Source organism: Mus musculus, chromosome 10 (assembly GCF_000001635.26).
Source record: "Mus musculus strain C57BL/6J chromosome 10, GRCm38.p6 C57BL/6J".
Taxonomy (NCBI): Eukaryota; Metazoa; Chordata; class Mammalia; order Rodentia; family Muridae; genus Mus; species Mus musculus.
This window is the reverse complement of record NC_000076.6, coordinates 28,658,503-28,685,542: the sequence shown is the minus strand read 5'-3', so window position 1 is coordinate 28,685,542 and position 27,040 is coordinate 28,658,503. Positions and strand designations below refer to the sequence as shown.

At 37.2% G+C, this 27,040-nt stretch overlaps 1 protein-coding gene across 4 annotated transcripts in view; it reads right to left on the bottom strand.

Annotated features, from left to right (window-relative positions):
• Positions 1-17,183, bottom strand: part of Themis (thymocyte selection associated) — a 215,461-nt gene extending 198,278 nt beyond the window's left edge. For 3 of the 4 annotated variants that reach the window (NR_131208.1, NM_001305663.1, NM_178666.6), the window contains exon 1: positions 16,793-17,183. Coding sequence is in view for 2 of the 4 variants with exons in the window: in NM_178666.6 (NP_848781.1) it covers positions 16,793-16,883 (91 nt within the window). In the remaining 2 variants the exon portion in view is untranslated. The remainder of the gene's footprint in view (positions 1-16,792) is intronic. The other variant, NM_001374699.1, reaches the window with a different exon arrangement.
• Positions 17,184-27,040: the final 9,857 nt, after the last annotated feature.

Here is a 27,040-nt window from a genome sequence, read left to right as displayed (position 1 = left end):
ATTATTTAATATACTTCACTATATATGTATAATACACTTCACTATATATTTCTATATTTTTTCATATTTTTCTATGTGAACTTACATTTGTAAAGATATATTAATCGCTCTTACTTAAAGTCTAAGCTAGAGTTTTTTTCCCATGTATGTGTTCTGCTAAAATTCTGGGGTGCATAATGTGCTTGAGAGTCAGGCAATCTATAGTCATAGACACTAAAAATGAAGGACTTGGAAATCAACAGCTATTAAATAAATAACATCTTTGCAATAAGCCACTTGCTAAAACCAAGTGTGTGTCCCTCACACTGTGCACAGTCTTACATTACTTCTTTCCATTCATAATGTGCTGAACTGTCTGTTGCTCGTCACAGATGGTGCTTGGTTTTATTTGTCTGGTTTGGTTTGGGTTTCCTTTTGCTTTTTGTTTTATAATCCCTTCTTCTACTAGCATCTCCCATGTTTATGTTCTTTGCAACTCGTATGGTACAGAGTGGAACACACCAGGCCTGTGATCTCTGACCTTTCTTGTGCTTCTGAAATACATTTCTGGCTCCCTAGGGGTTTTTTTGTATCCTCTGTTTTAGAAAGGCTTCCAACTCTTTGGGCTGTATCCTTCATCCACTACCTGTGCAGCTAGTTTTAAAAAAGACTATTAACATTTTCTTTATTGGCTGACATCCTACCAGGACCTCAAGATTCAAACCCAGCAGACCACAAACTCCAGTTCAATGCTGCTCTTAGCTCCCAGATGTTCATCTCTTTCAAATCCACTCAGTAAAACTCAACCAGAATGGATGTTTGTCTTAAACATTCCAGGCATTCTTGACTTTTTTTTTCTTGTAGTTTTCAAAAAAGTTTGTAATCAGAACAGCTAGCTTTCCTACAGTGAAATAGCTATGACAAGCAGTGAAGTAACAGGTACTTGCTTTCCTCGTGGCTGTTGAATTAGATGTCCACAGTACATTAATGACTAATTCAGATTCTGGTGAGGACACTCTTCCCAGCTTACTTACTGCTGCCCTCTCACACCACTTTATGTGCTTGTTCCCTAATGCATATATGTAAACAGCCAGAGACAGAAACAAGAACAGAAAGCAAGCACGGGGACGTCTGGTATCTCTTTCTTATGGGGATATATTAAGTCACCAGATCAGGGCCCCATCATTAAGACCTTAGTGAGCCCACACAGATACTCAACATCTTTTGTATAATTAAAAAGCCATTAAATATGATCAAGTGCTCTTACTATCTGGACCACAGTTGGAACGTTAAACTTGGATATCTTTCTAATAAACAGCAATCGCTCCTTCTAAAAGTTTGAGTCTTGCCTAGTCATCTTCTCTTCAGGCTGCAAATTCAGAGCCACTGTCACCACAGCTCTTGAGCACACGCTGACTCTCATGGTCTCACAAGGACTCTGAGAATTTTTTTATCCTAAAGCGTACTTTTACACTTCACTAAAAAAACTTGTTTTAAAAAACACCTGTTTCCTTTTTTTCAGCATATGGATGCTTTAGGACCAAAAGCACTTCATGTGTTTTGTAGGAGAAGAAATAATGAAATAAATGAAGAGACACAATTTTAAGAAATAATTTCCATGATTTCAACATATTTTTGCATAAACAACAAATATTATAATAGGTATAATATTCAAAACATGCTATGTAAACTTATTTTTAATCTCAAGAGTAAAAAACCATTTTCTTAACATTTAACAATTGCTGTAAGAAACACTTTGCACTTTATATTAATGGATTTTTTAGACCAAATTATGCTTTGACTTCTGAAAATGTGTGTGTTGTTTCCTCAACATTTTTATCCTTTCTCAAGACTGAAAATAAATGTCTTATGCTATCTAAATTGTCTGAAGAAAAATTCTTCACATTTTAAACTAAATTTTGCTCATTCTTTTTAGTATCTCCAGCATGAGCTATAAAAGAGAAAAAGTTTTTTATAAGGTGAACTTTATTAAAAGTTAAAAGCTTTTTCTTCAAGGGAAGACAGAAATGAATAGGTAGATCATAAAGAGATGATATCTACATGTTTTCTTATTTGAAAACTTTTGCAAATTAGTATATGTAAAAAAAACCATATAATTCAATAACAAAAAACATTCAGTAAGAAGATTGACAAATTATATGAAGGGACATTTTACTGAAGAAGAAGAAAAAATACATTGCTAATCAGCACACCATGAAGGGACCATCATTATCCTCATTAAGAAATTCAGATTAAAACTACAAGAAGATATAATAAATGGCATAAAGCTTTGAGGAAGATAAAGTAAAAATGGTTCTTCATGCATTACTAGTGGAACATTACCCAAAATATCTCCAAATGTAAAGCAATCTGAGGTTCTTATATAAGGGAAACACATTTCATTCCATACAATAAATACTGTTAGGAACCAAAGGAAACAAAATACTGATACTTTTTACGATTTGGATGAACCACAAAAGCATGATAGTGAAGTGAAAAACGCCACATGCAATAGAGGAGAGCATGCATGGTTTATACATGACCTGTCTATGGAAGACAAATATTCAGACATAGCCTCCCTTGCTTGTCTCAGACTGGAAATACTCGTGGGGATTCCTGGGAAAACCATTCAAGTTAGCTTGTTGGTGTGGTCACTTAAATGTGCAGTCCTTGAAAGAAACCACTGACTTGTATACCCCAACATGGGTCCTATAGAATGCAAATTATACCCCAATAAAGCTGCAAGAAAAATCTAATAAAAAAGTCCCTCCCCTCGACCCCAAATTAAAAGCCTGGATGCATGTAGGAAATGTTTTGGTAAAAACTCAAGAACAGAAGGCAGAAGACAAAGGATGTGGGAAAGTGTGTGTTTAGGAACCCTTACCGACAAGCGGTTTAGCCAAACTGGTGTGTATTACAGAAGCTTCACAGAAAAATGAAGAGAATTCTAGGAAAGTTTTAACGAGACTAGCTTACACCTTTGTGTATCAGTGGGAAAGACACAGGCATAGCTGGGGGAAAGACCAGCAGACCAGAAACTTAACTAATGGGGCAGAGAAACAATGTGGGGCTTGATTACTGACAGAAGTTTCTATTTTGAAAGAGAAAAAAAATGGAACTCCATGGGAAGATGTTTACAGAGAAGTGACATATTTTAATGCGCATATCAGACACATGACTCGGGAATCAGGATGGAAGACAGACTTTAGGCTTCCAAGGATGCAATCAGGAAGACAAATAGGGTGGAAATTTGAGTAATCCTAGAACAAAATTCTGATGATTTAAACTTAGGCAATAATTGAACATAGTGCAAAGAGATAAGACTGGATAGAGCACAGGGGGTGAGGGGTCATTATCAACATTTGTCATTTTAAAAGTTTATCTACCCTTTTGTGAAAATTAGATAATACATAAAAATAATACAAAAATACAAAAAATAGAAACAATAATTTTTCTTGTAGTGCTATGAATAGTTTTATGCCTCCATAGTTACCAAAACGGCAACCATTTGCAAATAATTTTCTAAAATGAAAACTAAGTCTTAAAAATTAGAAGGGTTGAAATGCACAGAGTTTTTGTCAAAATTTTAATAACTACAAGAAAACCAGCATGATGGCATTAAAAAAAGAGTAATAGTCAAGAAGCCACAGAAAAAATGTTTCCTAAGTGCTACATGGAGATCTCACTTCTCCATAAACAAAGGGTATGAGCAGTATTACTCCAGTAAGGTCTCTGAGGATATGTGATTCAGATATGCTAATGTCTAGTTACTTATAATTGATAAGGACTTCCCTCCAGCACTCGGGAGGCAGAGGCAGGCGGATTTCTGAGTTTGAGGCCAGCCTGGTCTACAAAGTGAGTTCCAGAACAGCCAGGGCTACACAAAGAAACCCTGTCTCAAAAAAAAAAAAAAAAAAAAACCAAAAACAAAAACAAAAAGAAAAGACTCCCCTCCTAATCATAATAAATATATAATTGTGTCATTGTTACAGTGAGAAAGTTTAGATTATGTTGAAGGTTACATTTTCTAAAGTGCATCAAGATAGTAGAAATTTCAGCAATAAGACATACAACTTACTGTGCTCCACACCCAGCAGAGGCGGATGGGGACAGGGTCTCTGTTTGTTTTAGTTACTTAGCAACTAAGGCTGTTGGGGGGTTCCATTTTGACAATCTACAAGGATAGAAGATGGCAAATTCTGCACTGGTTATTAAAGCATATATTCCTAAATGACACTCCCTACAGCTCATATAGTCACCCATTTAACTAAGTCATATTATACCAAGAGGGCAAGAAAAGACATGCCTTTCACATATTCAAAAGTTAAATAAATTGAGAACTTTAAATTTTTCTCTTATCTGTTTCTTGATGATAAACTATCTTTCACATAACTGAAGATGATTTGATTACAGAGATCAACTTATCCTCCTTCACATGTTAAAATTATCCAGGGTTTGAACCCCAGATAGTTCGTGTGTATATGGTAAAGATAACTTTAGAGTTGGTTATCCTCTAACCACTTGTTACATAGTAGACAAACGCTCTGCAAGACCTCTACATAGAAATTTGAGAACTGGAGATTGCGGATCACATGAAGAAAGGACCACTCCTAAACCAAGCTTCTCAGTTGGGTACAGTTATCCCTTTTCTGACATGACTAAGACTAGAATTATGAATATTTTTGCACATGTGGCATTATGTCCACAAGAATTAATTATAAACCTGCTTTGTGCATCTATTACATATGTGCATATTGGGCTTTTCTGAGATCTCTTTCCTAGCTGTTCTGAACAATTAGCACTGAAATTATTTAAAATACAATCATAAGAACCACATTGCAGACCATTTAAGTGAGCATATTAAGTAATGAAAATATTTTCAATTATTTTTAGTTTATATCTTTTCACAAGAATATCTATAATTAATTTTATAACAAAATCATAGTTTTGTAAAATAAAAATAGATGAAAAATCTGAATTAAAAGTTTGAGTAATTTTAATCATGATTATTTTATCATTACCCATTTATAATTTTTTACCATATGCTCTAGAATGAACATAAATATCAATAGAATAATGTGTATGAAGTATGCATCATTTTTTCAAAGATAAGATCTTTGGTCAATATAACTCCTTCCATGGGTGATTGTTTCCAATTCTAAGAAGAGGCAAAGTGTCCACACTTTGGTCTTCGTTCTTCTTCAGCTTCATGTGTTTTGCAAATTGTATCTAATATCTCGGGTATACTAAGTTTCTGGGCTAATATCCACTTATCAGTGAGTACATATCATTTGAGTTCTTTTGTGATTGTGTTACCTCACTCAGGATGATGCCCTCCAGGTCCATCCATTTGCCTAGGAATTTCATAAATTCTTTTTAATAGCTGAGTAGTACTCCATTGTGTAAATGTACCACATTTTTTTGTATCCATTCCTCTGTTGAGGGGCATCTGGGTTCTTTCCAGTTTCTGGCTATTATAAATAAGGCTGCTATGAACATAGGGAACATGTGTCCTTCTTACCAGTTGGAACATCTTCTGGATATATGCACAGGAGAAGTATTGCTGGATCCTCTGGTAGTACTATGTCCAATTTTCTGAGGAACCGCCAGACTGGTTTCCAGAGTGGTTGTACAAGCCTGCAATCCCACCAACAATGGAGGAGTGTTCCTCTTTCTCCACATCCTCACCAGCATCTGCTGTCACCTGAATTTTTGATCTTAGCCATTCTGACTGGTGTGAGATGGAATCTCAGGGTTGTTTTGATTTGCATTTCTCTGATGATTAAGGATGCTGAGCATTTTTTCAGGTGCTTCTCAGCCATTCAGTATTCCTCAGGTGAGAATTATTTGTTAATTGCCCCTTCTTAGAATTGGAAACAATCACCCATGGAAGAAGTTACAGAGACAAAGTTTGGAGCTGAGACAAAAGGATGGACCATCTAGAGACTGCCATATCCAGGGATCCATCCCATAATTAGCCTCCAAACGATGACACCATTGCATACACTAGCAAGCGTTGGCTGAAAGAACCCTGATATAGCTGTCTCTTGTGAGACTAGGCCGGGGCCTAGCAAACACATAAGTGGATGCTCACAGTCAGCTATTAGATGGAGCACAGGACCCCCAATGGAGGAGCTAGAGAAAGTATCCAAGGAGCTAAAGAGATCTGCAACCCTGTAGGTGCAACAACATTATGAACTAACCAGTACCCCAGAGCTCTTGACTCTAGCTGCATATGGATCAAAAGATGGCCTAGTCGGCCATCACTGGAAAGAGAGGCCCATTGGACACGCAAACTTTATATGCCCCAGTCCAGGGGAATGCCAGGGCCAAAAAATGGGAATGGGTGGGTAGGGAAGTGGAGGGGAGGGTATGGGGGACTTTTGGGATAGCATTCTAAATGTAATTGAGGAAAATACGTAATAATAAAAAATATTTTTAAAAAAAGATCTTTGGTCAAATAAATCCTGATGAGTTGAATCATAGATAGGTCACTTTAGTCATGATGAAGCTTTCTCTAAGAACAAAATTGGCCTTTCAGTAATGCTTCCGAGATTTATACTTAGATAAATTAGCCTTTATTTAGATTCAACACGAATGTATTTGTCTCTTCTCCCTCAGATCCCTGGGCCACTACTCTGTCCAATACTCAGTTTTTCATTCAATAGCTTCCATCAAAGCCCTGTATGCATCCTTCAGTCCTTTCTTTGCTTCGTACTCCCTAAAGCCCTACAGTTAAAAACATGCCTTGTACTGCCTTGCCATTTTTTTAAACATTCCATCCATTGCCCCCCCCCCCCACTTTCGGTTCCCCCCTCCCACCATTCCTCATGCCATTCTTCTTCCCCTTTCCTCTAAGAGGGTGTCCCCCACCCCAACACACTCACACCACCCGTGGCCAGGCCTCCCACTTCCCTGGGTCCTCAAGTCTCTCTGAGGCCAGACCAGGCACTCCTCTGCTATCTATGCGTCTGGGCTTTGAACCAGCCTGTGTATGCTGTCTGGTTGGTGGCTCAGTCAGAAGCCCTTGCCTTTTTCAGCCTAAAACAGAGCCCCACTGCCCTCTGTGATGGTGTGTGCTCCCCTAATCTGTCTCCCTGTCCTTTCCACTCTCCTGTCCACACTCCACTCTCACATGTTCTCTAGAGCAGACAGTAATCTTTGCAAAGGGCTCTTGGATCCCTTACCCATCTCCTACAACGCAATCTTTGGTGTTAAATTCTGTGCTTTACTTTCTATATGTTCCAAGTACAGGGATTTTTTTCTTCTGTCGGCAACCCTATAGGTGGAACAACAATATGAACTAACTAGTACCCCCGGAGCTCGTGTCTCTAGATGCATAGGTAGCAGAAGATGGCCTAGTCGGGCCATAATTGGGAAGAGAGGCCCCTTGGTCTTGCAAACTTTATATGCCCCACAGTACAGGGGAATGCCAGGGCCCAAGAAGTGGGAGTGAGTGGGTAGGGGAGCAAGGCGGGGGGAGGGTATAAGGGACTTTTGTGATAGCATTTGAATTGTAAATGAAGAAAATATCTAATATAATTTTTTAAAAAGTCTTTTAAAGTCCAAATGATTTTTCCCTATCTGTTCTTTCCAGATCTCTCAATTTCTACATCATCTGAGCTCCTCCAAAGGTCTTTCCTGACCACCTCATCTTACATCACCCCCAGCACCTTGTGCTATGTTGTCAATCACAACTGTCTTCCATGCTTTGACCAGAATTGTCTTCTAAATCCCTCCCCTCAATTGCTTTGTCTGAACCTCACACCTCTCATCCCTGCCCCAGCTTCTTAACCACACGAAGCAAGCAAGCTCTTCGCAGGTTTGTACTTGCTCTTTCCTCAACAAGAGTGTGAATTCCCCAGGTATTTGCAGGGTGCATTTCCTCCGTGTATTCAGACCCCTGTTCAAATTTTGTTTCCTCAAAGCTGTCAGGACCCTTGGGGCCTTGATTTAGGTTTAAGGGAAATGAGTGGTTACAGCCTACATTTTGGAAGTAGGGATGTAAGATTTGCTTGTATGTGGGAAGAAAATTAAGGGGTGAATCCTGACCACCCTAGTATAACTCTCCTTCTGATGCACTGACTCTGTTAGCATGCATTTAAATGTGTAATTTTTCCAAAAGGAGGGAGCTTTGCATTTTGTTCCTAAATGTAATGTTGGCTTCTTGGGCAATAATTCTTGATAACGGATTTTTAAAATTATACAAGGTACTCCATGATGACATAAGCTTAGTATTTGTCTGTAAGACTTGTTTCAATGAACCTTCTCATGCAGATATCCACTTTTTATTCTTTGTAATTTTATTTTGAAGTTAATTTCTGAGGATCTGGTATTTGTGCATACTTTACATGCTAATCGAATTACCTAATTGCTACATAGAATCCCAGTGAAGTTTACCCATCACGTGGCTCCCCTTGGTTCTGCTCCTGCATCCTTACATGTAACTGATTTTCATTTTGCTTTTGTTTTTTGATACAAGGTATCACTATGCAGCCCAGGCTAGCCTCCAACTTAATTAATATCTTCCTGCTTCCTGTTCTTGCCTCCTGAGTGTGGAATTACAGGAGTATACCACAAACTGGCTTCCTACATGGAGTTTTATGAATCATTTTTATAACTTTCACCTTTAAAAAGGTAAGCAAAGACTTATTGTTTAATAACCACTTTGTTAGTAGTACATATTCATAACACAAACAAATAATAAATAAGCAAATGTAAAAATCATCTGGTATATGAATTGTTCTACATTTTTGCTAATTTTTGTATTATATATTTACTTTATGTTGACAAGACTTAGAATGTCAGCATGTGTACATCCTGTCTACTGCATTTACCCTGGATATATCCTTTTGTTTGCCGTTTATCATAATCTGGGTCTTTGTTATCGATGTTGTTTCACAGATTTTTTTTTGTTTTCATTTAAATTATTTAAGATGTGTTTATTTTTCTTTTATTTGTATGAATGTCCTGCATACATTTCTGTGTATGTACCATGCATGTACCTTGTGCCTGGGGAAGCTGGACCTCCTTTAACTAAATGTACAGAGGGTTGAGCTGCCAGGTGATTGAGAATCCAGCCTGGGTCCTGTGCAAGAGCAGCACAGCCAGGGCTTCTTACCCCCGAGCCTTCTTTACTGCACCCTAGCAAGGTACTTTTTTAAGTTTCTAGTTTAATATTTTGTAAGGCTTTTTAGGGATTTTTAAAATCAATGTCTTAATTGTTACTTTTTTCCCCCTGTGTTCCACCTGTACTGTGTATGAAGCATTAAGATTCAAATTATCTGGGTTTTGTTTTGTTTTGTTTAGAAATGGTTGATAAGGTTTTCATATCACGGATCACTATTTATGTAGTGGTAATCACAGTTATGATTCACAAGAGGATTTCTGTGGGCTACTCATCTGGCTGAATATGTTCACCTCATCTCTACCTCATCTTTTAGAGTGAGGTGAATCCTCATTTTCACAACTGAGGACAGGGCAAACGCGACGTGCTGAGGGACAGGATCATTGTTCATGTTTAACTTACCCAGGACTCAGAGGCTGGAGTTCATGGCCTACAGCTTTGTTTCACATTATTAGGACAAGAGTACGTTCCAAAAATGAGTCACAAGTTGTATGCTAGAATGTTCTAGCATGGTTCTTGCTACTGTGGTTGTTTGTAGGTAAAAAGAATTCAGTCTGGTACCACAGAACCTCAAAACACCTCATGTCTGTTGTTTTTAATTTTAGCTTCTTTGTAGCCTTAAAGTAGGATATGCTTCATACCGTACTGTATAGTGAAGAGCAGACAATTAAAAGAAAAAGCCATAATACTCTGTTCTCCAATGAAATGGAATAAAACCCATTAAAAGCAAAAGAACAGCTAAATTAAGTCCTACAGGAATAATGAACAAATAGACGCTGAATTTAAAAGTAAATAAAGTATCACTAGAATTGTGAACTAATGAAAGCTAAAGTGGTAATCCCAGCTTGCAATCCTGGCAGAGCAGCCTAGAGACTAAGGCAAAGAGGATCCAGTGTGAGGTCAACCCAGCTCTTTCTCAATCAACCAAAAGGAACTGAAAAAAGAAACAGTGTGTCTTACAGGGCAAGGTCATGTCTGAAAAAGACACATGGCAAAAGCACACAGATAAACATTTTAGTATTAAATATGTTTGTCAAGATGGAAGTAATGATTTTAAATGACTATAGTTGAATACACAGCGACAGGGAGATCCCAAGAGAACAGAGTCAAGAACAGAAAGTCATGAAAACTTGGTCAGAAATCAATGAAGCAAACAACAACAACAAAAACTAGAGAATATTAATGAAATCAAACTGTTTTCCTTCCAAATAAATTCACATTGGAGTCTTACAGGTAAGGTCTACCAAATTTGCAAGATGTTAAAACTCCTCTTTTAGAAGATTCATTACCTTTGAAATTAGAGAAAGATAAAGTTATCTTGGTCTAAAATAAATAAGTCTACTGGCTACTTTAATTATGGTTGAATATGAAAATCCTGACTATAAAGAGTATACAGCCAGCCTTGTTAGCACAGTGGACAGAGTGGTGCTGAGATCAACTCTGGTAAACTGAGTCAATGGAGGCCATCTTGTGGGCCCGTATACAGGGTTCTGGAATTCTGACTACTAGCTTTGTTCCTGGAGCACCCTAGCCACTAAGGAAGGTGCCCAAGACCCAGGTTACCAAAGCTGTTAGCAATAGCCATGGGGAAGCTGTTGACTGGTATCAGCTCTTAATAAGAGATGTTTCTTGAGTGCATCCTCAGTGTGCTACTTTCAATGAGCAACTGTGTCCTACATAATCCTGAAACCCGTTGGAAAGGTTCTTCACTCTAACGCTTGTCCTATGGAAGCAGTGACACATACCAACGTCCCTGACACATGGCCTTACATATATAATGAGTTCTTCAAGTGGTTCCTTGATGAATATTTAAAGCCAGTTAAAATAAAGTGTGTGTGCGTTATAGTTAAAGGTAAGTCAAATAAACAGATTTGAGAAAGAAAACCATGTTATTAACTTAATGATAAATACCATTAACTTCAAAAACAACTTATTTACATGTAAATACCTACCAAACAAGGAAAAGATAGGAATTTCTTAAGTGAAAAATAAATTCCAGCACTTACAAGTCAATGAAGGAATTTGAGATGATTTTCTTTGTGACTAAGCTAAGACATGGATTCCTACACTCATTGTATCTCTGCTCTATACAAAGAAGGTAAGAAGAAACCGAAAAATGGCTAAGGGCAAGAGCAACTTGATAACTTCAGAGGACACCAGTCTCTACTTAGGTGAGCCAATGGTATTAAAAAAACAAAAAACAAAAAAACAAAAAAACAAACAAAAAAAAAACACCAACAACAAAACTACACACTACAAGAATTCATACGAGAGTTTTTCAATATGCTGACAGTATTTTATGGCATAAAAGAGCAATGTTATCTGGTTGCTATAGCAACAATAGTACACATGCGCTTGTGAGGATTTTCTAGAAACCACCCTAGGATACATGACCACTCTCTACCAACATTTCCTGAGCTAGAAATTGCTCTATATTTTGATTCTTTTCAAAGATTTATTTTATTAGCTTTAATTATACAAATGTCTGTTTGCCTGTGGGTAGGTATGTACATGTGAAGGCAGCTGCCCACAGAGGTGGGATCAGACCCTCTGGAGCTGGACTTGCTTCAGTGATGAACCACTTGACATGGTGCTGGAACCAACGTTGGGTTCTCTAAAGAACACTATGCTGCCCGAATCACTAAGCCATCTCTTTAGCCCATTGTTTGTATTTTACTTTTGTTTTTAATAAAAAATAAACAATTTTCCTGGGTCAGATGCTTTTACTAAATAATTGGGAACATAATTTAAAGTATTATGTTTTAGAAATCTCTGCTGGAAAAAAATACCTTTATTGGTGAAATAGTGTGTTTCAGATGCTTTCTGTGGCTATAAATGTGACACCATAAACTTTACGGCTAACCCTGATTGATTTCACGCTAGAAACGCTAACCAGTGTTCCAAGGGAAAGAAGAAAGTACAGTCCCAGAAAGGAGAAATCAGACCTGGCCAAATTTGATGTGTCTAAAATATCAAGAATAACCTACATATCTTAAAATTCAGCAAACACAACAAACAAAAACATGGAAGAATTTCTTGTTTTTATTTTTTTTTGTTTGGCTCTTTTTTTTTTCTTCCTTTTAAGATAGATCACTACACCATATCTTAGGCTGGCCTGAAACTATTTATCCCAGGATGGCCTCCAAACTTTAGCCTCAGTTTCCCCAGTGCTGTTATTATAGGCATGGGCCTCCACAGTCACTTAAATATCATTTATTAATATAATGATGTGAAAAAAATACTCAGAGTAAATGTGGAAACAATGAAAAGATCAACAACAAAAGCACCAACAGTACTACCCCAAAAGAAAAAAGACTTGAGAGGCATACCCAGCTCATAGATTGGAAGATTTAATTTACAACGATGTTAATTCTCCCTAAAATGTCACTGCTGATCAGAATTCAGAGAGGACTTGTGTGGAGGTTGACAATTAATACTAAAATATATATGAAAATTTGAAGAGCCCAACTTGAAGTATAAAAACACATTGGAAACTTTATTCCACATTATTTGTTTTCAGTTTGACTGCACTTTAGAGTCATCAGGGAGATGTCTAAGACCTGCTGGTGATACCTTCCCTCTCACATAATTAAATCTTTACTTGTAGAGACACATCCAGTTGAGGATCATCTTAAAAACATGTCAGATGTTTCCAATGTACAATCAAGTTTGAGAAGCACAGTCCTGCAGCATATCCTTATATAGCATATAAGTTGAATGTTCTATAATGCTGCAGGCCCACGTGCATTCAGACAGGGAAACTGTGAAAAGATCAGTCCTGGAGAAGCAGACAAGTCACTGGAAAAGACCCTGGTCTGATGCACAGTATTTATTATTAGGGGACCCAGTACAGCATTATGCAAAAGAGTTTTCCAGCCAGATGTGGTATAGTCCAATATTACCACTTAAGAGCCTAGGGCAAGGGGATTTCTATGAGTTCAAAATCAGCTTGTACATAGTGAATATCTGGACAACCAGGGATACATAGAAACTCTCTCTCTCTCTCTCTCTCTCTCTCTCTCTCTCTCTCTCTCTGTGTGTGTGTGTGTGTGTGTGTGTGTGTGTGTGTGTGTGTCTGCCTCTCACTGTCTGTCTCTGTCTCTCTCTCTCAATGTCACTGTACTAATTAGCTCTCTAAAAAATGATATAGAGCTTAGCCCTCCTTTCAAAGCATATATAATACAATCAATTCCATGTGGAGAATACATATGAAGTAAATAGTAAATAATTAAATTCCAGAAGCTAATGTATAATTGTTCCACAATTCATAGTAAATGAAAATGTCCTTAGCAAAATATAATAGAAATGTAATTGTAAACTGAGCACCTAACAGTAAAATTGAAAACTTCACCTGATGCAAAGGAACTCCTGAGAAGGTGAAAGGTTAAGCTGAACAGTGGAAGAAGATACTCAGGACAGAAATCAGATCGGCATATCACCAAGTCATTAATAAAAATGTATAAAGCCTAATATAAATGAGCCATACCTAACCATGTCCTAAAGAGAATCTGCAAATATCGCAGACTAGAAAATGAAAATCTCCTCTATGTCAGTAGACAAAAGGCAGATGTGAACTAACACCTGATCTCCCCACAGTGTTCCTACTGGAAAGATTTAAGTCAAGACGACATCACAGGAAATGTCTTCACGTTAGCAGGAGCTCTCAAGAGACTAATGCTGGAAATGTAGAATGAATGAAGGGAACGTCTCTTTCACTACTCACCAAGCATGATATACATACCATTCACCATCACAATTTTACTTACATTCTTATGAACATGTATGAATAGTAAGAATTTCATGATAAAAGACTAGCAGTGACTTTAATCCAGATGCCCATCAGCAGTAGAGTGGGTAAGTAAGGTTTGGTATATTCATCCAATGCTATATTACTATACACAACTGGATCTTGTGGTCTGTACCTATAAACCTGGACTCTCTATTTGCTGAAGCAGGAGAATTGCAAACTGAAGATATGCCTGGGCTACAGAGTGAATCCAAAGCCATCCTATGGAGCTAAGTGAGACCCTGTATCAAAATGAAAAGTGATAAGAGTGTTGGGAACTATTACTTAATGGTAGAGCACCTGCCTAGCATGCACAAAGGCCTTAGTTTCAATCCCCAGTACTAGGATTGGAAAGAAGAAAAAAAAAGAAAAACTATACACTAGAAATAAATAAATTGTATAGAATAGTACAGATGACCTTTACACTACATGTATGCCAACTGAAAGAGTACATCCTATAATTTTCCGTTTATGTAAAGCTTATGAGGGAGCAGAAGTCAAGGAGTATTGGTTATGTTGGGGAAGGGAGTAGATAACAATTAAAAAGTGTGTAAGATGAATCGTCTAGAACACTTACAGTTTTCTATTTCTTGAATGATGGTTACATGGATATACTTAAGGTGTGGAAATTCATTTTAATTAAGTGGTAGCATAGTAGTAAAGTCATAAAGAATAAAGACAATGATATGAATAGGTTTCAATAATAAAAATGAGATTAACATTTCTTCAAGTTAATATATGAAATCAATACTATCCAATAAAGTTCTTCATTAGATTTCTTAAAGAATCAATTGATATTTTTCTACATGTACTTTAAAAAAACCTGTAAAAAACTAAGTTAACTTTGAAACATGGAATAAAAATACATGGAATGAGAAGTACATTGAACATATATTAACGCTAATTTCATAGCTGCCCATTTATACAATGTATACGATTGGCCAAAATTAATTTTAAAAATCAACTAACAAAACAAAAGAGGCATTTCAAAGACAAATGTTGCATCTGATTTGGAAGCAACAAAATGATACTGGAAAATCAGCTAAAGATGCACAGAAATGTAAAGTCGGGTCCCCGTACACCATGGCATAGCATTGCATCCTGAAAATAAACTGAATGTAAAATATGAAACTGTAAAACTGTTGTCAAAACTCTTCCTAAATGTTTCGAAAGATGTCTTCCATAAAGCCCTAAAAGCATAAACCATAAGACAAGAAGCAACTGATAGCTGTCTTAAAAGCATAAGTCCCTACATGGTCTGAGGAAGACAGGATAGAAGACGACCTGATCCCAAACAATTCACAAAAACTTACATAAAACCTCATAATAATCTGAGAGCAAGTACTGTCAACCCATTACCTCTTATGGGTGTGTAAATATATAGGTAGCATGTGTCAACCTGTTTTGTTTTGGTAAGGTAAGACTGAATAAATATTCTTTAATTTGTGATAGGGTTACATCTCGAAAGCCCACTGGGAACTGAAAACATCCAAACTCTCAAATATATACAATACATCTAACACCGCACAATCACAGCTCAACCTACTCTACCCTAATTGTGTGCAGACCATGTACTAGTCACAGTGAGTGAAATCATTTGACAAGATGCCTATTTTATGTTACCAAGTGTTTAATATTCCATATGACTTATTGACTATTGTACTTCAAATGGAAAAAAGAACTGAACGATTTGTGCAATTCCACTACAGTGAAAAGTCCAAAAATTGGAAATCTAACCATGGGACAGACTGTGAGTGGGAAAGCTCACATGCCAACCATTCTCCCTAGTAATTTGACTAGACCCAGTTTTTTTTTGATTGGCTTTAATTTTCCCCTTTTTGTAAGCAAAAATTGATATCCAACTAGGAAATATTTTGAGAACCTTATATGTAACCAAACTTAAAAGGTTTGTTTTGTTTTGTTTTGTTTTGTTTTGTTTTGTTTTGTTTTGTTTTGTTTAGAGACAGGGCTTCTTTCTGTAGCACTGGCTGTCCTGGAATTTGCTCTGTTGACCAGGCTAGCTTGAACTCATAGAAATCCACCTGCCTCTGCCTCCTGAGTGCTGGGATCAAAGAGCTGTACCACCACCATCCAGGCCAAACTAACTTTAAAATGTTAGTATCGTTCATATTAGGGGATTTTACACACTACAGTAAGTTACACCAAAATTCACCAGCTTAGTATTCAACAATCCTCATTAAAATTTACCTTTTCAACACAAATCTTAAAAGATACTCTACAGTCAATAGGCACTAATTTCTTTACCTTTAAATAAAAGTTCCCACCATTTAAGGAGTTTGTAGAGCAGGAAGAGAGGATTACAAGTACAAGGCAAGCTTAGAAGTCCGAACTTGGCAGCATTCATTGTAAGACTGTGCCCTTGATAGGTGCAATCATTTTGGGTGAAACAAAACACAAAACAAGCTTGATAGTGTTTGGGTTTTTGTTTTGATGTTGCTGTTTTTAATAGTTTAAAAACAATAGTCAGCAACATTAAACTTTTTTACCTGATGGCAATTAATTTCAAAGAGTAGGGCAGAGACAGAACATCCTTTGTGCAGACTTGTCGAATGCTTACCAAGAAAAAAAATGGCAAATGGCAATTCACAAAGTTCCACTCCACCTTTCTTAAAGCCTTAGTTTCTTCTTTCTTCACCAGCTGGGATGTGTGTGTGTGTGTGTGTGTGTGTGTGTGTGTGTGTGTGTGTGTGTCTGTGTTCAACTTTCCTTCAGACAACTTGCACTTTGTTTGCTGGGTGTGTATATGTTTGAACTAAGTATCGAATCACTGAACTATACACACAGCCTTCCACGTATTTCTTACTAAAACCTCTCCCACAAATTTCCAAGAGACTTTATAAGAACATTCTATCAAATTAAAGAATTAGAAAAATACTTACCTTCAAAGTAGATGCCTGACTGGATTTCTAGGACCCTGGGGAGGGTCCTCAGGTCAAGGGAGTAGACAAATTCTTCCAGAGATAAAGCCATTGTTGTGTCTTCGGTGGTATATAGACCTGATCTTTTACAAGACCTTGTGGTTTCTAGATGTCAATTGTCTACCGTTCTGTCTTTGCTCATAATTGCCCACACAGGCAGAATGTGAAATGGGAGCCAATCGGGGTAGGACAGCCCTAAGGTGGGGAGGTACTTGTCTGCAGTAGCTGGTCTTCAGTTTCTACCTGGTGCAGGGAGGTCACAGGAAAGCCAAGCCCAGGGCAAACAGCTCAAGCAGCGGAAGAACTTGAGAATAGGCAGGAGACAGTGGGTAAAGCTCTTTTTGTTCTCCCTGCGGCTGCATTTCCTTCTGACACTGAAGTAGAAACACATGGGGGTGGGGTGTGTTTGTCTGAACTGACACTACCCAAAGTAATGAGGTTGGCAAGTTGCTGGTTCTTGTGCATCCACAGCAGTGGCAAAATTGTGATGAAACAGAGTGGCCTGTGGCATGAACACTGGACATGGCCAGAATGCAGGCACAGTGTCTTACCTTAAATATGGCACTATATCAGTTTGTTGCCTCTCTGCATCTGGGTTCTAGCTTTGCATACTCATTGTGCTTTTACATTAAACTTGGTTACAAAAGAAGCTGTTGTCAGCTGTTTTTAGAAATCTGATACTCTGAGGACACATAGAAACCACCTTTTATCTTTACACATTAAAATTTTTGCTGAAGTTTAAAGGGAGGGAGGAGGTGTTACATGAAAAGTGACTCAGGAATTAATAGAGTAAATTGATGGGAACTTTCTGGTCTCTGCACTGAGAAGGAAAGTATTTAAAGCAAAAGTAAATTAATTAATAAAATAAAATAAAAATAAAGCAACAAAACCAAAGAAAGAAAGAAAGAGAGAGAGAGAGAGAGAGAGAGAGAGAGAGAAAGAAAGAAAGAAAGAAAGAAAGAAAGGAAGGAAGGAAGGAAGGAAGAAAGGAAGGAAGGAAGAAAGGAAGAAAGGAAAAAAGGAAGAGAAAGAACTACTTATAAGACATATATTTAAATGTTTGCTTCCTCTTTGAAGCTCTCCTTTTAAATGTAGATTTAAAAACATAAATAAATAAACTGCACAAGCCCCGAAGTCTATAAATTTGCTCTTATGATCTAAACATAAGTTGAAAAATGCTCAAAGCCATAAATAAATAAATAAATAAATAAATAAATAAATAACAGAAACCTTGTGAAACTAATTTTTATACATCAAAACCAATCTTTCTGTTTATTTTGATTTTTGTTTCTTTTAAACAAAATTTTCCTTAGGATATCAGGCTGGGCTCAAACACATGCCAGTCCTCCTTGCCTCTGTCTTAGGATTACAGGCATGTGTCACCACCTCTGCCTTACATCGGAGTTTTGTTGTGGTGGTGCTAGGGTTTTGTTTGTTTGTTTGTTTGGTTGGTTGGTTGGTTTTAAATTTTTATGCTTCCTATTCTTTGTACTTAATTCAAACATCATCTTAGAGGTTATACTTGCAATTTAAAGTGAGACTGTCTATGTTTTGTAGATAAATAAAGGAAGATTGGTTGAAGTTGATAAAGATGAACTATGATGAAAAGTTGTTCATTCTCAGGCTGGATTCTGGACAAATTGCTTGATCATGATAGAGCATCTACCAAATGCTAAATGCTTAAAGCTCTTCAGAGTCATGTTCAGCCCTTGTAACAATTTGCTAGCCTTCATTCTAGGCAAACTTAGGGTTAATGTGGGAAATTCTTCAAGTGATTTTCACTAGTAACTTTTATGTAATCCCTTGAAACATTTTTGTCCCCTAAATCTCCCAAGCTTGATAAATGTAGCTTCTGTCTCATTCTTACCTAAGTCTGGGCCTCTCACTTGACTGAAAACACTATTTGTAGCCTCCTGGCATATTTCATAGGATTTTAGAATATGGAAAGGGCTGCCTCTTGAAAAATCATACATTTTTAGAGTTAGTGCTGCAGTAAGTTTATTTGGTATGTAATCAATGCTGGATTTCATCTGAAATCTTTAACTTATAACTCAAGTTTCTATCCTTGCAGCCAACACTAGAAGAATTCACTATATCATCAGATATTTATACAGATCCAGTATGTCCCTGCTTCTGCTTTTAACACAGAGATCCTTCTTGTATCTCAGAATCTGTTTCTCCTATATCCTCAATCATAAAATTAATGACTCTCCCATCTTTGAGAGTGCAAAGCCAGAAGGCCTAAAGTTGTATGTGAACAGACATTTTCTACAGCTTCCAAATCCCTCAAGCTCTATGAGTGACAGTCCTCAAGGCCACTCCTCTGACCTTGTCCTGTATTGCCATTGCTGCCATCTTATCTCAAATCATTACTATCTCTGAGCTGAAGCATGGTAAAATGAATTACTGAAGTTCAGTCAGTAACAGGAACGATTGGCTTACTCAAAGTCAGACCAATGGGAGTTCAGAAGTAAAGAGACTGTATATTACAGTTTCCAGTTTGCAGAAGGTAGAATTTCATGCCAGTGAGGAAGAAAGATGTATTTAACTAACTATTGTTAAATACCTGAAAGAAAAGATAGTTTCAAAACATCCCGTGAAAGAAAATGAAATGAAGATAAATTTTAAACATAAATTTACATGTAAAAAAATCCAAAGTTAAGTGGTGAGGGAGGGATTGTGAGAGGGAGTGTTAAAAAATAATAATTAATTAATTAATTAATTAATTATAAAAAAGCCAAAGTCCAAAGATTATGAGTGTGAATGAGGATTTAGAAGACTTGCTCTCAAGAATTACTTGAAGTCTTACAGGAAAAGAATAATAGATTGGACACAAACATTTGAAATCTATATATCTTCTGTAAATCGAAATGGAATTTTCACAAAACTTACAAAGAACTCAATATAAAGAATGTCCAAGTAGCACAAACAAACCAATGTTCAGAAAAAAAGGTGCTTGGGGACTTGACCAACTCTCCTACCAAATCCCCTGGGCAACTTCGACTCCTTTAAACATGACTGTAAGGAGCTGATGAGTTGCCCGAGTAGTGCAGGTAGAAGCCCAAGATCCAGGAAGGTAGGATGCCATGAGAACTTGGTGCTGTAATTCTTTCTACTTTCAGACATTTGTCATTAGTATTGGGAACCAATAAAGATGCTCAGAAACTCAGGAAAGGCTGATGGCAGAGAAGGAGAAACCATCTCCAGTTTTTAGCAGTATCTGGTTGCTAAGAGACACCAAATTGAATTTGCAGTGAATGGAGCGTTCAGGCTCTCCCATAGAAATATTCTATTCGTCCCACTCAAAGATGTAAGAGTGCTGAATAAGTGTGACAGCGTGAGACTGTATGAGTAAGGAGGAAGCCAAGCAGCACATCCAAGAGTGCTTTGAAGCTGAAACTGCCTGAGAGAGGGAGGAACACCTTTAAACACCAGCAATGGCAGCTGGGGACTCTGAAGGATCCCCTCCCCCACGCTGCCACCCCTACCTCGCCCAAACACACACACAAAGGTGAAGATTCCCACTGAGGTAGTACTTGGATAAATACGAATACATGCAGATCATTAAAATGACATCTGGAACTCAACAATAATACTTTAAAATATATTACTGGTAGCATAGTATAAAACAACAGTACACACAGAATTGGGGCAGAGAAGTGGCAAGATGAACTTGTGAGGTAGGTAACTCAATTGCTAGACACAGTTCTGAATTTAACCTTGCTGGGCATGATGGGCGCAAGTCTAAAACCTACAGCTTCAGACACTTTGTAGGCTAACGTGAGAATCACATTAGCCCAGGAACTACAGTCTTGGAAACTCAGTAAAATCCTGTCACAGATAAAAATATAGTAAAATAAACTAAGAGGGTCTGAAGAAGTAGCTCAGAGGTTTAGAGTACTGGCTGCTCTTCTGGATGACCTAGGTTGAATTTCAGCCTCCACATGGCACCTCATAACTACATGTAACTCCGGTTCCAAGAGAGTTCTATATCTTTTCTTTCTTTCCTTCCTTCTTTCTCTTTTCTTTTTTCTTTCTTTCTTTCTTTCTTTCTTTCTTTCTTTCTTTTGTCCTTCTTTTTTCTTTTTTTGCCTTTGTGGGTACCATCCATGCATATAGTGCACAGCCATACACATGCAGGCAAAACACACACCCCAAATGCACTCATAATATAAATAATAAAACATGAAAGATAATGAAAGAACCTTGATGCACATCTTCAAAACTAGAAGATAAGAATTTCAGATGAGAATTACCACACAAAAAGTATTTAATAAGAAGCTAGAGTTGAAAACTATAATATTTAAGATTATTATAATATTCATATAATATTTATGAATTCATATATATACATGAATCAGGAATGGTTGTAATAGCAGATAGGATCCACAGTAGGAGGACTGCTGAACCAGAAGTACAAGAGTACCCAACATCTGTGCTCTAGGGGTGGTTTTGTTGTTTTAAAACAATTTTTAAACTTAAATATATTTTGAGCATATTCTTGCCTTCCCCCATGTTTCTCCAGATCCTTTACCTACCTACCTACCTACCTATCTACCTACCTACCTACCCAATTTCTAGTTCTTTCTCCAGAAATAAGTAAAAAAACAAACAAGCAAACAAAAACAAAAACAAACAAACAAAAAACCTTAATATAGCAACTCCCTCCAAAAAACTAAAGAACTAAAACAACACCTGAAAAGAAAAAACAAACAAAAAAATTTGAACTGTAACCAAACAAAAGCGCGCGCGCACGCACACACACACACACACACACACACACACACACACACACACACACACACACAAACTATGTAGATATTGGTCAGCTACTCCTGACCATTATATCTATCCTGGAGCAGTTGATATACTGCGTGTCTTTCTATTGGAGAAAACTGATTTTCCCTCTCCTAGCAGGAATAAGTGACAGTTCAATTGTTAACCTTTATCCTAGTGACTAGGTATTCATTCATTCATTATTTTAAAAGAATAGAACAAAATAAAATCTACTAAGGCAAAACAAAAACATTGAAGTTGGAGAAAATAAACCAACAGAAGAAAAAGAATCCAAGAGAGAGAACAAGCATTAGAGACCCACTAGTTTGCACACTCTGTAATCCCATAAAAATACTAGACATAATACATACTCAGAGGGCAGGTGAAGACCCATGCAGGCCCTGTGTATCCTAATTCAGACTCTGTGAGTTCCTATGACCTTTGCCCATGTTGATTTTGAGGGCCGTTTTCTAGGTGTCTTCCATCCCCTCTGGCAAAGAAAAGGGATTTAATGGAGACATCCCATTTAGGGCTGAGTGTTCCAAGGTCTCTCATTGTATGTAGTTCAAAAGCTGATGTGCTGTACATTGAAATCAATTTGACCTGGTGATTTCACAACACTGCATGCATAATTAGATATTCACTTATATGCATGTGTATCATTAAGCAAAACACTTACTGCTTAGCTGGCCCAAAAGGAGGGAGCAGTATTCCAAATTTATCCAACTGGTTAGGGAGTCTTGTTCAGTAAAACCTTGTTTACCCACTAGGCTTGTTCCTCAGTACTTGGACTCAATACCTTCTTTCTATATAGTTACTATTCAATGTTTCAGTAGTCCTTCTGAGGAACAAAGAGAAGCCCATCAAATGATGGTAGGAAGCTGAGGAGATTGTTAAATCAGCAATTTGCCAATCATAAAGGGGGAAGGATCTGTATTCCACTTCCAGAGCCCACATAAAAATCTGGCTGGGGGGAAGAGTGTGTGGAACATGGGCTTGTAATGCCAATGATGGGAAGCCATAGACTCCGAGATACCCGGGTCTTACTGGGCAGCAAGCCTAGCCTAATCTGTGGGCCGTAGGCACCAGTGAGAGACCATGTCTCAAAATTCAGGATCAATGGCACTGGAGAAACAACATCAAGGTTGACTTCTGACCTCCACACACATGTGCACACACACATACTCACATCTCCACCAACAAAATGATGATGGAGCAATGGTCAGTGTCAGCACTTTTAATGACTTCTGTCCTTAAAATACACTGTTATGAAAAGAAAGGAGGGAATTATGAAAGATGAGAAGTTTAAAGCATGCCAAAAAATAGTTGCACATTCCTGTGCTAAATTCTTTGCAGCTGCTTTCCTATAATGTTAGTAGAACTGGCTAAACATTTTATTATTAATTATTGTACAAATAACACACTTCAAAAACAGAGCTAAAAGTCAGTGTACAATACCTAATTGTGACATCATAGTCTCTGAGTAAAGAACAAATAAGATAACATCATCTTTATTAGAATCCCACTTTTTTTATTTTCTGAAGCATTCTTCTCATTGTATTTCTAAAGAAGAAAATCTTAGTCACTTCCTTGAAAACAGGAATTCTTCCTGATTTGGGCTTACTTAAAAGTGTGGCATTCATTAGCTCAAGTCTCAGAAATGTGACAAACAGTGCTATCAATGGGAAAAAGCTGTTAAAGGAAATTGGACATCATTAGGGGAGCAGAGTGTACCCTCTCCTTCATGAGTTGTGTTTTTCAGAGATGATGCTGTTGTCACAATCCCTGGCAGCTCAAGGCAGTCCTCAGTGTGATGAGAGAAACTGCCTTCTCCTGGTTACACCAAGAAAGATCCACACAGGTTCTGACTATTTCTACTCTGACCATACCTCTCTGTCTCAGCAAAGCACTGATCCTGAGGGAGAGAGACTTGTTCATTTCCCAGATCAGTTCCTCTGTTCTGCTTACAGCATGCCATGTGATCTCAGGATTACAGTAGATTTTTGTCCCACAGTTGTAGTCACCAGAGTTAGCATGTGAAAGCTTTCCAGGGAAAATCAGTGAGATCTTACCCAAACAAAAGGTATTAAGGTTTGGTAGGCAAAATTGTCCCTACATGAGTGATCCCAATGTCACAAATGGCCCCTTATTTGCAATATTTTCAATAGCACGTTTTTCTGTCCCCATCTGTCTATGTACTTATCTAAGTGTAAATATATATATATATATATATATATATGTATATATATACATACATATATATACATATATATATATATATATATATATTTTATGATACACAATTAAAATTAAATCCTTCTTCTAAAACCCCTTTTCTCATGTAGCTGAGAAAGGAGTGAGGCCTTTGAAGAGGTTGCATTTTAGTAGAGCAGTGGTTCTCAACTTCTCTAAGTCTGTGACCCTTTAACACAGTTCCTCCCTCATGTTGTGGTGACGCCCCCCCAACCATAAAAGTATTTTTGTTGCTACTTCATAACTATAATTTGTTATGGTTATAAATCATAATGTAAATATCTTGTGGTTTCAGAAGGTCTTAACTGACCCCCATGAATGGGTCGTTTGACCTCGCAGAGGGTTTGCAACCCTGCTGGTTAAGAACCGATGTAGCACAGCATTTACCATCCTAAGGTCAGCTGCACAAAGATGACCTGGTTGTTTCATGGAAACACACAAAGAGGAAAGGATGACTCAATAACTTAAGATGGAAGCATTCCTCTGAGGCCAGTTTTTCTTGGACTAATTAGAAAAGCTGGCAGTTTCATGGACAAGCCTGTTGGCCTTGAGAGAAACCTTTCTCTGGAGAGTGAGTTTGCGTGGTTCTTACAACTGATGGCTGAGCAAGGTAATCGATTAGGGTTAAGAATATGGACCAGATGAACTAGGAAGATGAAACACATGAATGCCCAATATCACAGAAGACCTGTTATGACATTTCCTTGGTGGGACTCAACTCTTCCATTATAAAAACAAAATCGTTAGGATTGGTCAATGTAAAGCCTTTTTAATGTGGGAAGATTTAAAATTCCTCTCCCCAATAGTGTAGGTCCTATGATAGAGTTCTAATCCTTAAAGCTTTGCTGATTTGTGCCTGAAGAAGGGACATTTCCATTTTATCATCTCCTTAGACTTGTTCACACCTTTTATACCTTTCATATCTGAAAGAAAAATCAAGAATGGCACATGTGTGTCCCTGGGATACTATCTTAGAACCTCAAAGGATTGAGTCTTTCGTAAACCTTACTAAAAACTAGATCCGAGCATTTCAGTGATATTCTACTAGAAGTTAATGCCTAACAAGTTGCTAATTCTTTAAAAGTCGGGTCTTTCCTTTTAGATTTCAATCCTAAGTATAAAACTATGTATGAAGGATAAAATAAGAACAAAATACTTAATGTTACATTAAGAAAAAAAATCTGCCTTGACTAATTTGAATTATTAAATTCAATCAAGTCAGTTTTTTTGAGATATTAGACCTACTGAGCAAACCTTAAGATGTACACATGAATCTATTAATTAAAGACAATTTCTTTTTCTTTCTTTCTTCCTTCCTTTCTTCCTTTCTTCCTTTCTTCCTTCCTTCCTTCCTTCCTTCCTTCCTTCCTTCTTTTCTTTCTTTCTTTCTTTCTTTCTTTCTTTCTTTCTTTCTTTCTTTCTTTCTTTCTTTTTGTAACCTAATACCATGGGAGTTTGGATGTAATGTTCCAAGGAACCTGAAGCATTAAAAACAATTGGTTAATTGTAATCATTAAATATTTTATCAATCTGCTTCAGATTGATAGTAAACCAAGTGACAGTTGAATTTTAAACTTAGTAGTGGTTCTCAGTAAATGCAAATCGAGAAGAATGGTTCTCACCGATCATTTTAGCACTGAAGAGGCAGAGCAGGATCAACACAAGTTTGAGATTAGCTTGGGCTACCTAGAAAGCCTTGTCTATAAAATAAATAAAATAAAAATGTATAAAATTATAACTACACAGACATACTATCACTGTGTCTCTGTCTCCCTCCCCGTCTCTCTACCCCTTTCCATCTCCCTCCTTCCCATTGGAAAATGAGCAATAGAGAGAAGAAACTGTTATTTGTCTGATCTGTGTCTTTTTTATGTATTAGCCATACGACTTACCATTTGACTACAAATCACCTCAAAATGGAGAAGGTGGATCCTGAGAGAGGAAAGTCCAGTGCTAGAATGACTCACAAACAAAACAAAACAAACAAGAAAACTGTTGAGAAAGTACCTCCCAAATAAAAATCTGAAAGAAAGGGATTGAAAGAGTAGAGGCAATGGCAATTACAGATCTATTTAATAGAAAAAAAATGACTGCAGATTTCATTGCTTTCTATTGTATCCAATTTCCTTTCCCTTTTTCTTTTGTGATATATATGAAAGAGCTAGGAATAAATGAAGAAAAAGCCTGTTATAGATGATGATTTTTCAGAAAGATTTGTAGTCATGGCTCCAGTTACCTTCATGTGACTATGTTTTTCAATTAAACTCTGAAAGCCCCATTGTTGTGTGAGCTCATTTTTTTAGACCTTATTATACCCTAGCAACCGTGAAGTTATCATTTCCAGTGTGTATTCAGTCAAGAATATTCCTAATGTAAATAGTCACATTATATGAGCATTTATGTTCCTGATGGCATTGATTCAAAAATAATTTAATATATATTCATTTCTTAAAACATTATTTCCAGAATAAAACTATCTGGATGAAAGGAAAGTTCCTGGGAATCCCTAATCCACTGCTTCAGGCAAGAGGACTGGGGTCCTCAAAAGTAGAATAAATTTATAAAGTGGCCATCTTTTAGACATATATATATATAAGGTTGTGTGTGCCAGTTACCTTGGTGTTTTGTTTTGTTTTGTTTTTTCTTTTCTTTTCTTTTCTTTTTTCAGAGCTGAGGACAGAACCCAGGGCCTTGCACTTGCTAGGCAAACACTCTACCGCTGAGCTAAATCCCCAACCTCTAAAATATATTTAAATAACTTTAATTTTTTGAGTCACAACTGAAACTCAACAGGAAGACAGTATTGCAAATTAAAATCCATTCAACACTAAGATATTACAGATTAAATATTATTACAAATAGTACCTCTTTCCCAGGATTTTCATTCTTCTGTGTGTGTGTTTGTGTGTGTGTGTGTGTGTGTGTGTACGTGTGTGATTGTTTTTAATTGCTGAGATCTTCTTTACATAGTCCTCATTAAGGGCATCATTGTGTTTCCCTAGATCATCTGGGTCCTCCGCTTTCTTTATCAGGTTTTGTATTGATGGCACTAGCAGTTTAAGGAAGACTGATCTGGCATTTTGTAAAATGCTTTCCAAGGATTTTCTTCACATTAGGCTGGGCTTACAGCCTATGGTGGTTTGAATTCAAATGGCCCCCATAGAACATGTGTACTATTAG